At 39.4% G+C, this 18,783-nt stretch overlaps 1 protein-coding gene across 1 annotated transcript; it reads right to left on the bottom strand.

Annotated features, from left to right (window-relative positions):
- Positions 1 to 15,479: 15,479 nt before the first annotated feature.
- On the bottom strand, positions 15,480 to 18,532 carry LOC134846592 (uncharacterized). The gene is made up of 3 exons (XM_063863976.1): positions 18,526 to 18,532; positions 16,447 to 17,363; positions 15,480 to 16,121 (listed from the first exon to the last, which is right to left on the bottom strand). Exons 1-3 carry the CDS (start codon positions 18,530 to 18,532, stop codon positions 15,480 to 15,482), a joined length of 1,566 nt encoding a protein of 521 aa, XP_063720046.1.
- Positions 18,533 to 18,783: the final 251 nt, after the last annotated feature.

Raw genomic sequence — 18,783 nt, forward strand, 5'->3', positions numbered from 1 at the left:
TCAGTTGCTTTTTTTTTGCAATGACACAGCTCAAGGACATTCCCGAGTTGACTTGTCACAGTACTGCATTACTTTTGCTTTCACTGCAGACTCTCCTCTGAAGTGGAGCCTCATCACGTCTCTCCAGGTGCCGATGCATCCTTTTAACACTTCTTTTTAATGATAAAGCTTCTTGAGAGTTCTCCATGTCTGTTCATCTCTTTCAATGAAAATCGAATTTTAGCATCGCCGTTTTAAGTGACCCGTTGAGTGGTTCGAACATTGGAGAATATATCATGGTATTATGAAAAATTGCCGTGAGATCCGGTGCGTATCTCCTTTCTTTGGTAAATGGATGGTGTTTTTAACCCGGAAGGCACCCCAGGTGAAATCGCCCTGAGCTGATTGCCATCCCTTGGCTCGAAATTGTTTTAGGACTCAAGGGTGCCTCTGCACATTTAAACTTCTGGAAGCTGTTTGGTTTGCCCAAAATTTTGCTCGCCTCCGTTATTTATGATCAACTAGTCGTGCTTTTTCATCATCAAAAATGTTTTTGCTTCGACTCAAGCTTTTGTGGTCGTCATCATATTTTGGCAGCTCATCCAATTAGGCTTTTTCAAGAGTCGTCCAATCTCCTGCGTCACCCGTCTTTCCCTTTCATCAGCTTTCCTGGTGGCAACAGGTATATTCTTTGGTCGACACCGTTCAGGTTTCTCTGCCAATATGGCTTCTTCCTATTTACTCTGCAATCGCAGCTTAGCTAGTTCATAGCTCGGTTTATCTTTGTTACCTACTCCATCTTATTCCAAGACATACCTCGTCGCATTTTCTCAAGTCCTACCGTCATGTCTCCAAATATCAAATTATTTCCTTTGTCGGGCCTAGCACTCGTCTTAAACGCAGTGTCGATGAAGTAACGGGACTTGTATTCTGTTGTTCGTTGATGCAGCATCTCTCTGTGTTCCAAGTAAGATCATAACTTGTCAAAAGTTGACCATGACAACAACAAAATCCCACCTGACATTAGTCCCATTGGTGGAATGGACGCTTTTTTATGTTCTTATCGTGTCTTGGACCCGTTGTGACCTCTGTTTGAATCGTTGTGGGGCTCGGTTCGAACTATTCGATCTTGAGCGTTCGAAGCCCGACGGAAGTCCATTGACCTACCCATCGCCTCTGATTGTGACCATTGGGACCTCATCAGGCGCAGGGGACTGGTTCACCTTAGCCAGGTCCTCTGCGCGACTTGCTTTCTAGATGAATTTTGAGTTTGCCTCCAAATTTTCTTCACTAGGACTGACGCCGGGCATCATTGATTTCTAATTTTTTTGTTTACTTGAGAGGACTGAACTCTTTTCCGAGCATCGCCCTTGCCCTCCGACTTCGATGAATTTCTAGACTGAGATTACTCTCCTAGGTCAATCCAGGAACATATGGAGTTCTTCCTTGCATGGCTTTTTCTTGCTGTCTATCTCGCGCAGACTCATCGCCAGTTTTTTTTGATGTTCCCATGGTCCCGAGTTTCCTGTTGAATCAACGTTTCCTCTCCATTTTTGAATGGGTCGGATTGGTTCGGATTAGCAGGCCCTATTTTGCCCTACAAAGCTATCTATGCTTTCTTTGTTCTTATTCATTCAACTTCTCAATTATCACTGAATTTTTTTGTTGTATTGTTAGACAAACTTATGAAATACTGCTAACAAAGGAATGGCTAGGTCTCGTCCTAAGCTTCCGTGTAAATTCCATGCGAATTTGGGAAGGCATCCTTGTTTACTCCTCAGATAGAGCCTTTTGAGCCATCTTACCATTTCAATGTAGGCAAACCAAATAAAATTACGAAGTCAGTGCCTAAGTTTGGCTCAGAACACAAGATTTATTTATTGCTGTCGTACATTTATTCGGATCTCTTACTCCGGAAAACGTACACTCAAATAAAACGACTCGAATGAACAAAGTTCGGGACAGCAACTGTTTCAAGTGAGGGTTCTGTTGTTAACACTCTCACTGTGGTCTTCTTTAATCTGTCCTACGACTGCCCGAGCTCTGCTACTAAGTAGGTCAATACAACCTCCTCTGAAAATTCGGAAACATACTTAAGCCAGACAAAAACTCTTCCACACTCAGACGATTCTAGTAGATTTTTTGGTTTTCTGCTTCTCTGATGCACTCTTTGTGGTTTTCTGCTACACTCAATGAAAAAACCAAAGTTAATGGCCAATCTCCAGGTCAAGTAGTCAAACAGTTCTTAATTTTTTTTTTCATTTTTCTTTGCAGTTTTTAGGGTAACCAATTTTTTGATTTTTTTAAAGGCTCTTCAGAGGTGTCTAAGTTACATCGGAGGATTCGTATTGGACATACGCTTTTTCAGAAGGTTCCAGTTTGGATGGTACCTAAGAGACTTAAGTAACTTCGGACGGATTCTTAAGAGCCTGAGCAGTGTGCCTATGCGACTTAAGTTACTTTGCTGGGTTCAATGGAGACCTAAATAATTTTTCGGAGGGTATCTCTAAAGGAGTTAAGAATCGTAGGAGGTTTTGCTAAAGATGTCTTTTGGCGGAACCTTTCTCGAAGAGTAACCAAACCTCCTGACCTCCTCGTTTTGGTTAGCGTCTGATTAGCGTTAATTGACCTAAAACAAGGTTATTTGAGCCAGTCAACGCTCCCTGTGGGATAAAAACTAATTTTTTTTTGCAAAAAAAGTCTGTTCCAAGAAAGTAATCTAAACATGGACAGTCTGAATTGTGAAACTTCAGAAAAGTATACTATTCTAAGCATATTGACCTTGAAACTAATACAGGATACAAAAAAAAAGACTCATGGTGCAATAAATGATCCAACCAGTACAGTGGTTTTCGAAAAATTAACAAAAAATCTCAGCTAAATTGATTTTTTTGAACACTCACTTAGCTTTTGTTTGCAATTTCAAACTAAAACGGGTTGAAAATAATTGAAATGAGCTTAGTAGCCCTGTACAGTATTTTAAAAAAGCAAACAAACGAATCGAAGTTGATTCAGATATCATACAATTAATTTTTTTTTCTATCTGAAGGTTTCAGTTTTGCTTCACAGAGCTACTGTGAAGGTTGCTTTGCACCGGTTTTCAATCAAGCCCGTTATGTTAGAAACCTTGCAGCGTAACATTTTCTTTCTCTCTATCTCAAACAGCAAAATTTTATTTTGTTTTCTACTAAATGAATCAAATACAAATTTTTTTTTAAATGAATCTTATTTTGTTTTTCAAACTTTAAAGTTTTTTTTCTGCGTAATTTCAAAACTTTCAAATTTTAAAGAACTGAAATACTTTAAAATTCTTTGAAAGGATTCGTTACATCGTTTGGAAAAACTAAGTTCTTAGCATATAAATCAGAAACAGTTGAATTTTGATCAAAAAGGGCTATTTTGGGTCTAAAAGGTGAAATAGATAAAATAAAAACCTGGGAAATTTCGATTGTTAATCGTTATTTACTGTTTCTGTGCCCTCCTTTTGTTCTAATTGTCCAAGTCAAGGCTATTGATTCGAAAAAATATAATCAATGGTGGGCTAAAAAGACCAGTCCCTATGTGCCTTCCACCACACCGTGTTTGCAGAACTAGTACCCAAATAAAAAAGACACATCCACTTAATGATAACCATTAATCGCTATGATTTATCGTGATTGTTCCTGTTGTGTTTAAAATTATCGATAAGAAAAATAGTTGATCTATCGATTGGAAATGCAATAAAATAATCTGAAGACGAATGAAAAAATAAGATCGCTTCTTGTCCAGTGGTAATATATAAACTATTATGTGATCTGGTGTTTTTTATTGTCCTTTTTGTTTTGAAATTTTGTTGTTTTTGCTTTTTGAATTTTTATTATACTGTTTAATTTTTTATCTGTGTAGTTTTTTTGGTCGTACGGTAAGACCATGGGATAGTGGGTTCATGATTTGACACTCAACCCTCCGACCACCGTTTTTTCAGTTCCAACTATAATAAAACATCTAAGCCGAGCTAACTGGAGGGTAAGCGCCATCCAGATAGCCCACTTTACGACATCAAAGTGTTATTTCGAGTATTTGCTTGGAACAAAAGCTATGCCGCTGATCACGTTAGTCAAAATGCCTTAAGCAGGCCCAACGAATTTTTTCGGTGGTTTTTAAAAGAGTTAGTTTACTTCGAAGGGCTTTTTACGAAAGAAAATTTTTTTTTCCGGAGATTTCCTCTTCGCAGGGTAACGAATGTCTTCAGGTTACTTTAGAGGGTTCCTTATGGAGTTAAATTTTTCTGCCCAGAGTTCCTCTTTGGTCAGACTTCAGATGCTCAAATTACTTTTGGGTGTCCCGAGGGTAGCGCAGTTTTTACAAAAACTCAATGTTCGGTCAGCGGTTAGCGTGAACTTGACCATCTCCCTGGGATTCTTCTCAAAAAAATGTAGTCTAGAATCACTTCTTAAGATACTAGAGTTTAAACATCATTTGGTCACAGCCGTAGGTGTGGAAAACCGACTGAGAGTATCGCAGATGGATCAGAAACACATTAAAGGATGGAAGGTGGGTCTTAAGGCGGAAATGTTACTTCCCTTCTGTGAGGCAACAAGTGCGAAACCTCTGGTCGATTCAATAATCTTCAGCCAATTTGGGAGCAATTTCCCGGCACATATGGCAGTTTGGGAAGTATCAAGCCAGAGGACACTGGGAAACGCATGTTGGCGTTTATTGGGAAACGCATGTTGGCGTTGTAGTGGATTGAGAGGAATAAAGAACCAACTGTCGAAACCATACATAAATTGACTACATTCGGAGACTAGAATTGTTTGAGTGCAGGTAAAGCATTCACTATACATAAAGAGTTGAGGGACATCTGGAACGTTTGTACGACACTTCCCTTGGCTTAGAGTGACATTGACATCCTGGTTGTACACATTAGCGTAGATCCATATGAAACTCCGCGCAAAAAATGGAAAATTATAGACCGAGAATGAACCAGAAGCCTTTAAAACACCATTATTTCCTGATCGAATGTCTTACTGACTGGATAGAAAAGGGCTAATACGGCATCTAGAGTTAACACAGAAGCATGGGCAACCATCCTGGATAAAGACCTAGCGAGTTACTTGAGTCTGAGTTTTCACATGTCGTTTTGTCGGAACAGGAAGCCAAGATGATGATGCTATCGAATCATGCCATGAGACAGCAGGAACTGAAGGAGTTGGTGTGGGCTTACAACCAACAAAAATCCCGGAAGTTTATCGTTCGTTGATTTAAAGAAAGTCACATTATTACTGTAAAACAGATCTCAATCTGTGAGCTCTGATGAAAAATCGGGAGAAAAAAAACTGTTTATAAAAGACGTTTTTTGTTGTTTTAAATAACAAATTTGTTAATTTTTCAAAAACTGCATAAAATTTACCTTACTGGACTGAATGAGAGAAATTTTAAAAGATATTAGAAGTCATATCGATGTAAATGTCGATGCCTAACCGATTCTAATACTGTCGAGGCTCATTGATAAAAACACTCGATGTGTCCATTTATTATATGCCAGTCGGACATCTGAAGGAACTTTCCTGTTTAAATTGGATTCTTCAAATTTTGAATTGGCCCTGCCATGCTCAGTTTTCTCGCAATAGCTTGCAGCGAGAAGTCGAAAATCAGAACGGCCGAATTTGCAGTTGCGTGGAGCTCGCATGAAAAAACGATCATGATGCCAATTGAAACTCGCAATTGGCCTGCGTATCTTACTTGAGTACAGTTTATGATAAAGCATTCAAACATTGGGCTCAGAACGCCAGACATCTAAGCAAGAAATTCAAGTCAACTAGTATCAACCTTGATCGGGGAGTTAATTCAAGAGTTATTTGCTAGAATTCTTGAATTACTGATTTTTTTAGAAGAGTGCACTTTGTCCAATTTGTTAAAATCAAACTCCTGAAGTGCACTTTGTCGGATCAAACTTTTGTTTTTTAACAAAAACTTATCATCAATACATGTTTCCAAACATGTCTTAAATAGCGCTGGAGTACTTTAGGTCTTTTTAGGCCTATCAATTGAGCGTGGTTACTTCTATTTCGAGCGAAAGGGTTTTTTGGTAGAAGCCTTTAAGCTCTAGTGATTTGAAATTTTCATGTACGAAGCGATCCACGAAATGGCTCCGACCGATTGAGGTCCAAATGATTGAGATAATGTTTCTGCTCTTTGAGCCAATGGCTATAGATCCTATCACTCTTGACCTAAGATATGACTCATGCGAGCTACTGTTACAGATATGTAGTAGTAGTATTATTACTACCTCTGTAATTTCTACTGCTAAAGGCTTACAAAGAAAGCGTTTGGCAACCAGTTTCATTACCACTGAGAAAAGTCCACTTCCTAAAGCATATTCAATTGAGAAAAACTCAACTTTAGAAGTAAAAATTTGAAAAAGAATTGAGCATCGTTTCAAAAGCCAATGGGTACAGGTGTCACCTTGAAATTTAGGAGCTGTGTCCCTTTTCACTATTAAAGTTTTTAGTTGAAGTCAAATGCGTCAACATGAGAGAAGATTGTTATAGTAGCGGAAATCAACCATAATCAGTGTCAGACAAACAGTATCTAAAGAGCTGGTTATCTCGGCCCTCGAATTTAACATAGGGAATATTTTTAGGTTATTAGGGGCAAGGGAGACAAATGTAGATTTTGCTCTAGCAGTAACGAGGTACCAATTGAACTGATCATTCAATATCGAGAAAAACATATTCATGTAATTGCTAAGAAAACTTTTGATATTCTCAACTCAAAAGTAGTGTTCATGACCTGATAATTGAAAGTTTGTCTTTAATTTGTCACATAAACTTTTTCGGGTGAGCAAATCCACGTTTGTTGGCCAAGTTGTTGCGATCTCACCACTGCCCAGGACTGAGAAGCACCGAGAAGAGGATACTACTTCCGTGCAAAATCACAACAGCGTTGTTGCCGTGGTACAAGCTCAAAATTGATTTGGAAGATCACTGTTAAAATAAATCTAATGTTACAATATTGCTATCAGTCTTTCTAAACCGGAAGAAATAATTTTTATTTAAAATCAGAAGTTTGTTTATGGACCCTTTATGGACAATTCATCATATGCTAGAGAAAATTTATCCATATTATAATTTTGTAACTAAAATAGGGCTGACAGCCTTTAAAACAGGGGCGGATTTAGGGAGGGGGGGGGTTGGGGTTGCGGACGCCCCTTCTCTCAGGGATTCGACCCCCTGCCGACCCAAAGGGTCCCCCCTTTGATACTCTTTCAGAAATCCAGTTTTGGCCGACCGACCCTAAAATTGTTTTAAAGGCGCCTTTGGCGCCAATATATACTAATTTTGAGGGGGGGGGGGGGGGCGCGCGCCAAAAAAACACGATTTTTTTGTCAAAACTTTTCAAAAAGTGCCCAAAAACGGTTTTTTGAAAACTTGCATGCGGCGCAGAAATTTTTGCCAAAATAGGGGCAAAACGGTGCTAGGGGAGAGCTCAAAAAATCAATTTGGTCGACCTAAAAAAAAAAGGTCGTCAAAATTTTGGAAATTTTTTGAAAATCCGCCCCCCCCTCGAGAAAATCCTAGATCCGCCCCTGCTATCATGGCCGTTCCTATCATGAGCGAATGAATTTTTCTGAGCTCATTATCCAATGATTGTCAATTGAGCAACGCTCATTGAGCATCGTGTACTAATGAGCTCATATAGAAATCGTTCATTAGTAGAAGCTCACAAGTCAAGTAGCATCAGGTTCAGATTCCTGTCAATACGCCCTGCTACGACCAGGGCCTCAGGTCGCGACTAAATTGGGTAGCCGAAATGCATGTTCTGCGACCGAAGTTTCATACTCCCTCACGAAGCTTGCAACTCACAAAGTCGCAACATGAGTCGCGCAAAGTCGCAATATGGGATCGCGCAAAGTCGCAACATGGGTCGCGCGAAGTCGCAACATGAGTCGCGCAATGTCGCCACATGGGTCGCACAAAGTTGGAATATGGGTCGCGCGAAGTCGCAACATGAGTCGCGCAATGTCGCCACATGGGTCGCGCAAAGTCGCAACATGGGTCGTGCAAAGTCGCAATATGGGATCGCGCAAAGTCGCAACATGGGTCGCGCGAAGTCGCAACATGAGTCGCGCAATGTCGCCACATGGGTCGCACAAAGTCGGAATATGGGTCGCGCAAAGTCGCAATATGGGATCGCGCAAAGTCGCAATATGGGATCGCGCGAAGTCGCAACATGAGTCGCGCAATGTCGCCACATGGGTCGCGCAATGTCGCCACATGGGTCGCGCAATGTCGCCACATGGGTCGCGCAATGTCGCCACATGGGTCGCGCAAAGTCGCAACATGGGTCGCGCGAAGTCGTAACATGAGTCGCGCAATGTCGCCACATGGGTCGCACAAAGTCGGAATATGGGTCGCGCGAAGTCGCAAGATGAGTCGCGCAATGTCGCCACATGGGTCGCGCAATGTCGCCACATGGGTCGCGCAATGTCGCCACATGGGTTGCGCAAAGTCGCCACATGGGTCGCGCAAAAACGCAACATGGGTTGCGCAAAAACGCAACATGGGTCGCACATTGGAAAAAGTTTCGAGCATTTTAAGTAATGAATTTGTTGTAGACTTTTTTGCTTGCATAAGCATAATACAGATGAAGATTGCAATTTAATTCAGTATATATGTTTTTTTATTGTGCAGCCAGCTAGATTAAAATATTTGCTGATCATATACTGGAACGCCACGAGGAGAAGGAATACACATGGTTCCAAAGTAAAATATAAGTTAATTTTTTGAGGCGAAAACTTACAACAAAAACTGAAAGCTAGAAACGGTTCAAACCAAACAATCGACCATCGAATTTTTTATCAGTCCACAATTTATCACAAAATATTCACACAGCGAACACAATTCACACACTTACCCGGATTGACCAATCGGAATTTGGAATTGACAAAACCTGTTCCAGTTTTTTTCCTACGGATCTGGGTAATATGTCACTTTTCTCGGTAGAAATTGGTGTAAATTTTCTTCTTCGGTCGAACATAGTCGAAACATATCCAGCCTGGGTCGAGTCGTCGTTACATGAAATCGCAAATTCGACAATTAGACAACTTTTTGAGTTATAATAATCGCAACATCCCTTTTTTGGTCGCGCAAAGTCGCAACAAAACTTTTTTGGGTCGCTAAAAGTCGCGCAAATTGATTCGGTCGCGCAAAGTTGCAACACACCCATTTTGAGTCGCAATGGTGCAACATACCCATTCTGAGTCGCAATGGTCGCAACATACCTAAATTGGGCCACAATGGTTGCAACATACCTAAATTGGGTCACAATGGTCGCAACATACCTAAATTGGGTCGCAATGGTGCAACATACCCATTCTGAGTCGCAATGGTCGCAACATAAGTCCCCGACCTCGACCCGTGGAATGCCAACACTGAGTATAACTCGGATTAATCGAATTGATTTGCAGCATCATTCATGATTTATAGTTTACACTCAACAATTATTTCACTTGAAAATTGGAACCGTCTTCAATCCTTAACTCAGGATAGAATGGGTTCAGTAATATATAATATCACTGAACCCATTCTTGGACATCCTGGTGGATATCCAAGAAACAGGAAAGCATCCTTGGGCTTAACAAGTTTGGGCTTAACTAACCATAGTTAATACGGATATTAATGAACTTTTTTTGACAATTTAAAATATGTAATTAGTTATAGTTTTAATTAACTAGACTAGGTTTTTTAAAGTTTTCCAATCGATTATACTTAGGACATTTTCCCAGATACTATGATGTTATGAATGATAACAGCTCCTGAAAAAAAGTTTAAGACGATTATAACAAATTATAACTTTTTTTTCAATTGATATCGCAAAACTTAAATCATTCAACATAGTATCAAATTGTTATCAATAAAAAATTTAAAGGCAAGATGATTGTCACAGTTTTGTTCATCTGAGCACGAAGTTTTCCACAAAATAGTAAAGTTTATCGAGATCCCAAAGCTAAACCAACGTTTCTGCGGTAATTCACGAACAACACAGTCGGATGGCTTCTTAGACAAGAACAGTTTGCTAATAATTTGGCGGAAAAGTATCAAAAACTGTGAGTCATGGTCAGAATTGTTTAAGAAGTGAAAAAAATAGTAATTTGAAGTGATTTAAAAATTGCAAACTTTTTTTAAAATTTAGCTTCAATTATGCTAGTGTCCTTGAAAAGTATAAACGGTAAGTAATTGATATGCAAGGCCACAGAAAAAACAGCTAAGAAAAGGAAATCGATTGAAATAAAAAATATATTTTCCATTGATACTGATTGCATGTCAAAACATGTAGAAAAAAGGATACAAACAATCTATTTTAATAGTATCGAAAACCAAATGGAGCAATGCTCGATTATAATGGATGAAAATGCTGTATAATTTTTAGGGTTCGTATTATTAAAAAAGAGTGTTTTATTGATCTTCAATTCATTTTATTGTGTATATTTTACTCAATTATAGGAAAAAACGTTTCCAAAACAACAAGTGGCACAAATAGTATTGCTTAAAACGGAATGCAGGTTTTTCGGTCGCGAAAAGCTTCAAAGTTTCAGGTCGCGCAAAGTTGCGCAAAAACTTTTTGATTTCGAAAAATTGCGATATATGTTCTCGGTCACGCTAATTTTTGTGTTTTGTCGGTCAGCAAAGTTACTATAATTTTTTTTTCAGAATCGCCAGGATTTTGATCAACCCAATTTGAGTTGGGATGGTTGCCATATTAGAAGAATTTTGTATTAAACGGGCTAATCGATGAAAGAAGTTTTATAATAGTCAGAAATGCCAATGAATTTATAAGTCAAAAACTAGTTGGGAAATTCATCGAGTTCTTTTTTTTATTTTTATTAATTTCATCTAATAAAATACTCAATTTATATATATTTTTTTTTCATTTCTAAATAGTTTTTCGTTAATAACTTTGACAATTTTAAAACTTGTTTCACCAATAGGGCTAAAAAAACAATTCTTTACTGTTCTATTTTTCTAAGAGATTTTCTGCTCTTAGAAATTTCTGCTGATTTCTCCGCTTCTTATAAACTTTATTTCGGTATTCGAAGATTACTCAATAAATTTCAAAAAATTTATTCAGTACTCAGAAACACCAGTTTGAAGTTTTGCTTTTTGGTGTAATTTCAAGCAGATTGAGCGGTTAGCGTTTGTAGAGTTGAAATTGTTCTTGATAGCTGTGAAAAGCTTGATTTAGCGACTCTGGCGCTTATCCACCCGCTCTTCCCATATTTCAAGTTCTCGATTTTACCAGTTGTCTTACGTGTTATCAGTAGGGATTTAAGGGTGGGGGGTGGCTGGAATGGACGCTTCCCTCAAGGATTCGACCCCCTGCCGACCCAAAGGGTCCGACCCAAAACCCCTCTGAGATATCCATTTTTGGCTGACTGACCTTAAAATTATGGCTGAATGAATGATGTTGAAATTAAAGTATGAAGGTATGTTTTCTCAATAGCCAGATTTTTCAACTTAAAAAATTATATTAAATACAACGAAAAATTACTTTCTTAAAACTTAATTCAAATGTGAGGGGGGGGGGGGGGGAGTAGAAAATATCCACGGTCCTTTTTTAATAACAAGTTTTCGGAAACAAACAAAATTGATAAACGAAAGAACTTTTTGTATTGTTTTTCATTTTTTGAAGCCATCTGTATATGATAATGGCTATGTTGATGAGTTGTAAGCTTTTGTTTCTCCCATTCACACCGCGCACAAAAAACCAAAAGAGTTCATTTTTATATATATTTTTTTTAGTGAATGTGGTCGGAACTTTCTATGCCACTTGCATAGCAACCAGTCGCACTTTTATAGATTTACACTTTTGATCACTCATTATACTCCAACATTTCAATTTTTTTCCGTTGGTATATCATTTTTTAAAGCCACAACTAATTAGCACGTGTTTGTTACCATGATTGCGTAACCAAGGTTAGAAATATTAATGAACAAAAATCGAAAACACCAAAAATATCAATCAATACAGGCAAGCTTGTTCAGTTTTTTTTTCAACCGTAAGTTAGACTCGGAAACGCCATTCTGCCTCCTTAAAGCTGGAATTTTTTTTTTAAAAAGCGTTTTTTCTATGTCAAAAAACCCCTCTGTCTGGTATCAATTATATAACCCGCAAACAGTGATTTTGGTATTTTGAGGGTCTCCACTTGTTTGAAACATAGCGTTAAGAAGCATTTGGGTTGATCCTCTTTGCTCCCTTATAAATTTATTTTGCAATGAATTTATTTTCATCTTAAGTGCAATCAGTTCCCAGTCTTGAGTTTTACATTGTCATTTTTTTGTTATTGCAGCTCAATTGGCTCTTTGGAAAAAATTTCATTGCAAAAACAATGTGAAAAAGAATTATGCGCAACAGAAAAAACTGAACGACCTTTTCTATAGACTTCTCATTCTAATATGTCAGCATCTGCATTATGGACTTCTATGGCCTCTCTGGATGGGTCATATATAGACTCGGAGGGTATGAAGCAGGACCTGAATAAACTGCTGCACCTGTCGTGTTCGGTGTTCTACTTGTACCTCATGTACTTCGACTGGACTAAACTCACTTGGCCCGACAGACCCATAGTAGGTAGGTATGTTCACAAGATTGGCTCATTTTCAATTCCTATCGCCCTGTTATTTTTCCAATTTCAACTTACAAAATTATAGAGTCGCGGGATATACAAGCTGCAACTTTTTGATTTCAACGAGCAAATGAACGTGCTTTTTCTAAGTGTTTTTGTTTTGTCGTTTTTTATGCAACTTTTTTGAAAATAAACATTTACGTTACAAACATTTGTAAGGAGCTTGCTGGATCAAAACCTGAGAAGTCTTATTTTGAGGGTGTTAAATATTAAGTATATCATAAATAGTTTTAGACTAGTTTTTTGGTTCGGAAATATGCTCGCAACCAATGCTACTAGTTCGAATTGATGAGCTCAATTTAGTTTCATTGCAAAACTGATTAGTTTGACTAATTTTTAATGACCACAATCAATAGATTTACCATCTCAGTGATTAAAACTACAGTCTCATGGGGATACAATGTTTGAGATAATGATCAAAATAAGTCAGCAAAAGAACTTTTCTGGCAATAGTTAGGAAACATGACTGCTCCATACTATGCTTAGAATTATAATATTCATTAATTTGTGACTACAATTTTTAAACTTGTGGCTCTTTTTCCGCTGTCCCCGACATTTCAAGTTTTTGCATTTTCACAGTTGTCCGGGTTGACATGAAATGTTTACCATACTACTTAATTTTATGAAAAAAAGCTTATCATACTATTTCATATACAAAAAAAAGTATTTTTCCATACTATAAAATATTATGGAAGCTTTTTTTGCCACTTTCTGGAATTAATGATAAGCATTCGTCATTCTTTTTATCACAAAAATTTTAATAAAATAGCAAAAGCAATTTTTTGTTCTATGGAATTGTACGATCAGCATTTTTTCCATACTATGAAAGTGTATGATAAGCATTTTTTCCATAAACAAAAATACAAAAGCTTTTCGTTTTGAATTTTTGTGTTTCATCTGAAACCAGAGTGTAACTGGCAGCAGTTACCACGCAGATAAACTGCGTTTGGTGATTTTAGCCATGTAAGTTAATTTTAACATTTTGACATGGAGTTATATACCAAAAATGTAAGTCTAAATAAAATTTTTAGTTAGTAATTTTTGGTGGTTAAGATAAAAAAGCCTGTTTTCTTTTTACAAATTTATCTCTATCTTAGCATATGAAACCAAAAACAAAAATCATAACTGTTTACAAAAAAAAGACACTTTTTTGTGATTTTTGGATTTTTTGGGTAAAAAATGCATCCGGGACTACGTTATAAACACAAAAAACAAAAAGTCAAATTTTGCAAGCACAATTTTTTTTCGTAAGGGATATTTGAGATTAAAAGCAAGTCTGCAACCAAAAAAGGGATTAAAATTGTTGGCTCTTTTCCAGTTCTCCCCTTTCAAATTCAATTTTGAAAAGTCTATTTAACGTTGTCATAATGCAATCAAATTTGGCGCGGTGAACAAATCGACAATTCTGAACAGATTTGTTCTTTATACTTTACAGCGTAGCATCACGCATTTAGCCGCAATTACACGTAAATCAAACATAAAACTCGATATTTTTAAGGGGGAAACTGGGAAAAAGCCAACTTTTTGTACCTTCTTTAACCTCATTTGTAGGACAGAATGTTTTGAGAGAGATTTTTGAAAAAAAAATTAAACAAAAAGCTTATGATATAATTTTCATCCATGAAAATTGTATGATACGTTTTTTTCATCTAGTTTTTTTTTGATTTTCACATGACCAGAGAGCTTCGAATGAGCCATAATATTCATTAAAAAACTTTAAAACAGTTTTTAATTTTTAAGGTTCTTAGGAAAATAGCATGATTAGAATTTTTTCCATAGCCGCTAGACGCTATTTATGAAAATATATAAGGGTTGTCCTTCTTTGGACCTCAACTTGGGTGTCTCACATGCTATAAGAACTAAATGAGTGATATTACGATGTAAGAAAAAAATTTTGTTTTTTCACCATGCAAAGTTTTTTTTGCAAGTGAAAATTACTTTTCAAACTTGAAATTTTAATGTTTAGCTATTAAGTGAGACACCCGGGTTGAGGTCCATAGAAGGAAAACCCATATCATACAATTTCAAACATGGCGTCTATGGAAAAAATTCGAATAATGCAATTTTCTTAAAAATTTAAAAACCTTTTTAAAGAGTTTTAAGGCAGATTATGGCTCATTTGAAGCTTTCTGGTCAAGTCCATGTCCAAGTGGGGCTTTTGCAGGAAACATTGCCCATTGCCCGCCAAGATGTCCCTCCATTGGCCTTTGTCGCTCGCGGCTTCTTTGCTGATTTCGAACCATTCCTTTTCCCACTTCTTGTGTGTCATGCGGGGGGGTTTGATGTGCTTTGAGAGTTTGTCTCGGATGATCTTTCGCCAAGTCTGCTTCACACCGCCGGGGTGGCCTTCGCCAGTTGTCTGCTTGCTCGAATTCTAAAGCTGCATTGGGGATTTCTCTTTGGTACATGCGGAGCACACGCCCCAGCCCCTTCAACCTTCGGCCTTGTATAGTTTTGGTCAGGGGTGTCAGCCTAGCTGTGTTCAACAGTTCAACCGTGGGGTAGTAGTCGTTCTTCTGTGCAAGATGTCTCGTAGGCATCTGTCCTCGAATGCCTGGATGAATTTCAGATCCGACTGTTTGGTTGGCCAGCTTTCGCAACCGTAGAGTAGGACGCTCCGTACGCAGGCCATGTACAGGTTTTTTTTAGTGGTTTGTGGGATCTTCTTGGCGTTCCAGACGTTCTTCATGTTTTTGAAGCTGTCAGCTTCTTTCCCAACCCTTGATTTAATCTCCGGGGAGATGTTTCCATCAAGTTGATCAAGTTGAATTTTGCTGCCAAGATACTCGATTTTCTCCACTAATTCGATGTCCTCGCCGTCGACTTGAAACGTCTAGAATGGGTCTTGTGAACAAAACTTTGTCTTGCCGACGTTAATCTGGAGCCCAATGAGTGCTGCCTTCTCGGTGATTGTTGTTAGCAGTCTTTGCGCGTCTGGGCGGTTATCCTCAAGGCGGCAGATATCGTCTGCAAAATCGAGATCTGCGACTGACGTGTCGTCTAGCGCTATTCCGAGTCTTCCATTTTCAGCGTTTTGTTCAAGATCCAGTCTATAGTGAGGTTTAAAAGGAAAGAAAGGGGGTAGAATCGAGCCTTGTCTGACTCCTTTATGTTTTTTGAAACTTTTGGAAAGGGAGTTGTAAGCGCGGACTTGGCTATAAGTCTCTGAATACAAGGCTCTGAAGAGTTCAAATAGGTTCTCAGGGAGGCCAAGGTTTGAGCATACTCGCCAATTGCAGTTCCAATCTACGCTATCGTAGGCGGGTTTGAAATCACTGAAGATGAGGTTGGTGCAGCCTTTGAATTCCACTCGCCGTTCTACGATATGTCTGATGGCGAAGATTTGGTCCCTGCAACCTCTTTTCTTCTTGAAGCCGGCTTGGTTTAACCTGGCCTGAGACTCGTAGGCCGGTTCGAGTCTGTTCTTAACTACTGCTTCGAAACTTTGAATGCAATCAAGAGTAGCGAAATTTCCCTGTAGTTAGAACAGTTAGCTCGGTCGCTTTTTTTGAAGATGGGCGTGATCATAGCTGTTTTCCACTCTGCTGGGATGTCGTGCGTAGTCCAGATGGCCTTTATCAGTTCGGTGAGCTTCTCGAGCAGTGGGGGTCCTCCTTCTTCAAAAGTTCTGGGGGGATATTGTCAATTCCTCCGGCTTTGTTTGCTTTCAGTTTGTCTATTGCATCGCGGATTTCTTGCTTGGAGGGCTCTGCCGTGTCTACGCTAGAGAAGGGTTTAACCGTGCTCATGTGAGTTTACGCTGGTGCGGGTGTGATGAGCAGTTATTCGAAGTGCATTACCCCGGTTTCTATCCTCTCGTTAGCGTCCGTCACGAGCTGCCCCTGTGAGTCTTTGATATTGTCGCTGAGCCCACTGGATTTACTGGAAAGTTGCTTAGCAATTGAGTGCACCTTTCTTGTATCACCGGTGTTATCCGCGTGGGTCATCTGTTCAGCCAATCCGTCGTAGAACGCCTTTCTGTCCTTTCGGACAGATTTCTTGACTTCTCGTCGTAGGAAGCCTTTTGTAGAGCCTTTGCGGGCACGGGCTCTCTTTTCGATCATCTGGAGGGTCTCGGTGCTGATCCACGGGTTTTTCTTGCGTTTTGCGGATCCTATGTTTTTTGCTGCCGCTGAGTGTATGTTGTCCTTCATTTGCGTCCACATCGCGTCCACGTTCCCCTTAGCTTCCGCCTTGTCAAACAGCTCATGGAGCTTCATTTTGTATGCGTTGGAGACTTTGTCCTCGCGGAGGTTGGCGATGTCATACTTGACGACGCGTAGCTGTTTTGTGTAGGACTTCAGTTTCAGCTGTATGGTGGAGACTACTGGTCTGTGGTCGCTGTCGGACTTGAGCTTTGGGATGTTGTCGATGTTTGTTATGGAGGAGCGCCATCGTCTTGAGTTGACAATGTGATCAACCTGGTTCCTCGTTTTTTGCTCGTTTAAAGTCCAAGTGTGGAGCGTATGTCTCTTTTTGCGGAACGTCGTGCTGCTGACTACGAGGTTGTTCAGCAGGGAGAAGTTAGCAAGTCTTTCTTCATTTGAGTCCCATTGTCCAATTGAGAAGCGCCTGATGTTCTTTCCTTCTCCATCAGCCGGCTGGCCGATTTTGGCGTTGAAGTCGCCTCCGATCAGTAGGACGTCCTTCCGTGGGGCGTTGAGAAGAAGATCGTAGAGAGACACGTAGAACCGGTTTTTTCCTCCTCGTCGCTGTCCTCATGATTGTGAGCGATACTGGTTTTGCGTGGATTCTAAGCCTACAAAGTCTTGGCCCGCATGCTTGCCACTCCATGGTGTGTCCGATTAGCTTCGACCGTACTGTCACTGCGACACCATGCAGTCCTTTGTTCTCTTTGTGTCCTGAGCAGTAGAGTCGAAGCTAATCGGACACATCATGGAGTGGCAAGCATGCGGGCCAAGACTTTGTAGGCTTAGAATCCAGTCGGCTTCGTCACGTGTGTTGTGTAGGTTTTGTTTTGTGTCTCCAGTGATGCAGGTCTCCTGAATACAGGCAATATCGATCTTTTGGGAACTGAGGTCTTCGGATAGGACACCATACGGGGGGGGTTTCGCAGGGGTGATGGGGTTGGGGGAGGTTGGAATGGTTTTGCCGTCTTCGCTTGGTCACCTGGTGCGGCAGTGCCAGGTGTCCAAGTTACCGCTGGGCGCGTAGCTTTTGAATAATCCTTGTTTTGTGTTCTCATGCTTTCGTAGCTGAGTTCAACAGGGGTCGCTAGCCCCAAACCTCGGCTTTATAGGTCGAGGACCGCGCCAGAGCCTAGTTAGTTCAGTAGCCTGCGCTGCTTATCCAGGGGGCAACACGTGGAGGTGAGGTTGGCTTGCTCTGCAAATCCGGGTAATCTAAGTCATGTGCAAATGAAAAAGCTTTCTGGTCATGTGCAAGTGAAAAAAAATGGATGGAAAAAAGCGTATCATACAATTTTCACGGATGAAATTTGTATGATAAGCATTTTTTTTCAATTTTTTTGTCAATAATTTCTCTAAGAAACCATTATCTCTTACTTAGATCACCCTTTCTTTCAAAATTGCTTAATGTCTGTTGGTAACTTGTTGAAACGAGTTGACAAAATATCATAGCTTCGGTTTAGTTTTTAGCCCATACGATTATCCTGAAGTTCGAAATCTGAATTTGCGTTTAAAAAGTCTTTATTGCGTTTAAAAAAAGTCTTTAGGGGCTTAACTTAAGTCTGTTAATACATTTTTTGAAAACGCATTTTTGAGATAGTTTTTGAAAATTGCAGTTTTTGGGATTTCTATTGGAAAATTACGTTTTTTCGGCGCGCTACCCTTCAAATTTAGTTTATTTTGATTAAAGCATTTTTAGAAAAGTTAAGGTTAATATCTTAACTGGCCTACTGGCCATATCCGTCGACTCACACCTAGGACTTTTAATTTCAACGCCCGATATCCTTAGACAGCCATAACTTTGTACGACTTCTTTCTTATTTTTAACAATTCTTACATCATGCGGATACGTCGATGTATTCTTTGACCAAAGCTCAAAATACAAGCAACACACTTACGATGTCTTTAGAGCTTGTCTATCCATTGACACAAGTCTCTGCCACGGAGCAGGCTCCACAACTGCAGTTATCTGCTTGAAGCGTCGTCGGC

Source organism: Symsagittifera roscoffensis, chromosome 5 (assembly GCF_963678635.1).
Source record: "Symsagittifera roscoffensis chromosome 5, txSymRosc1.1, whole genome shotgun sequence".
Lineage (NCBI taxonomy): Eukaryota > Metazoa > Xenacoelomorpha > Acoela > Convolutidae > Symsagittifera > Symsagittifera roscoffensis.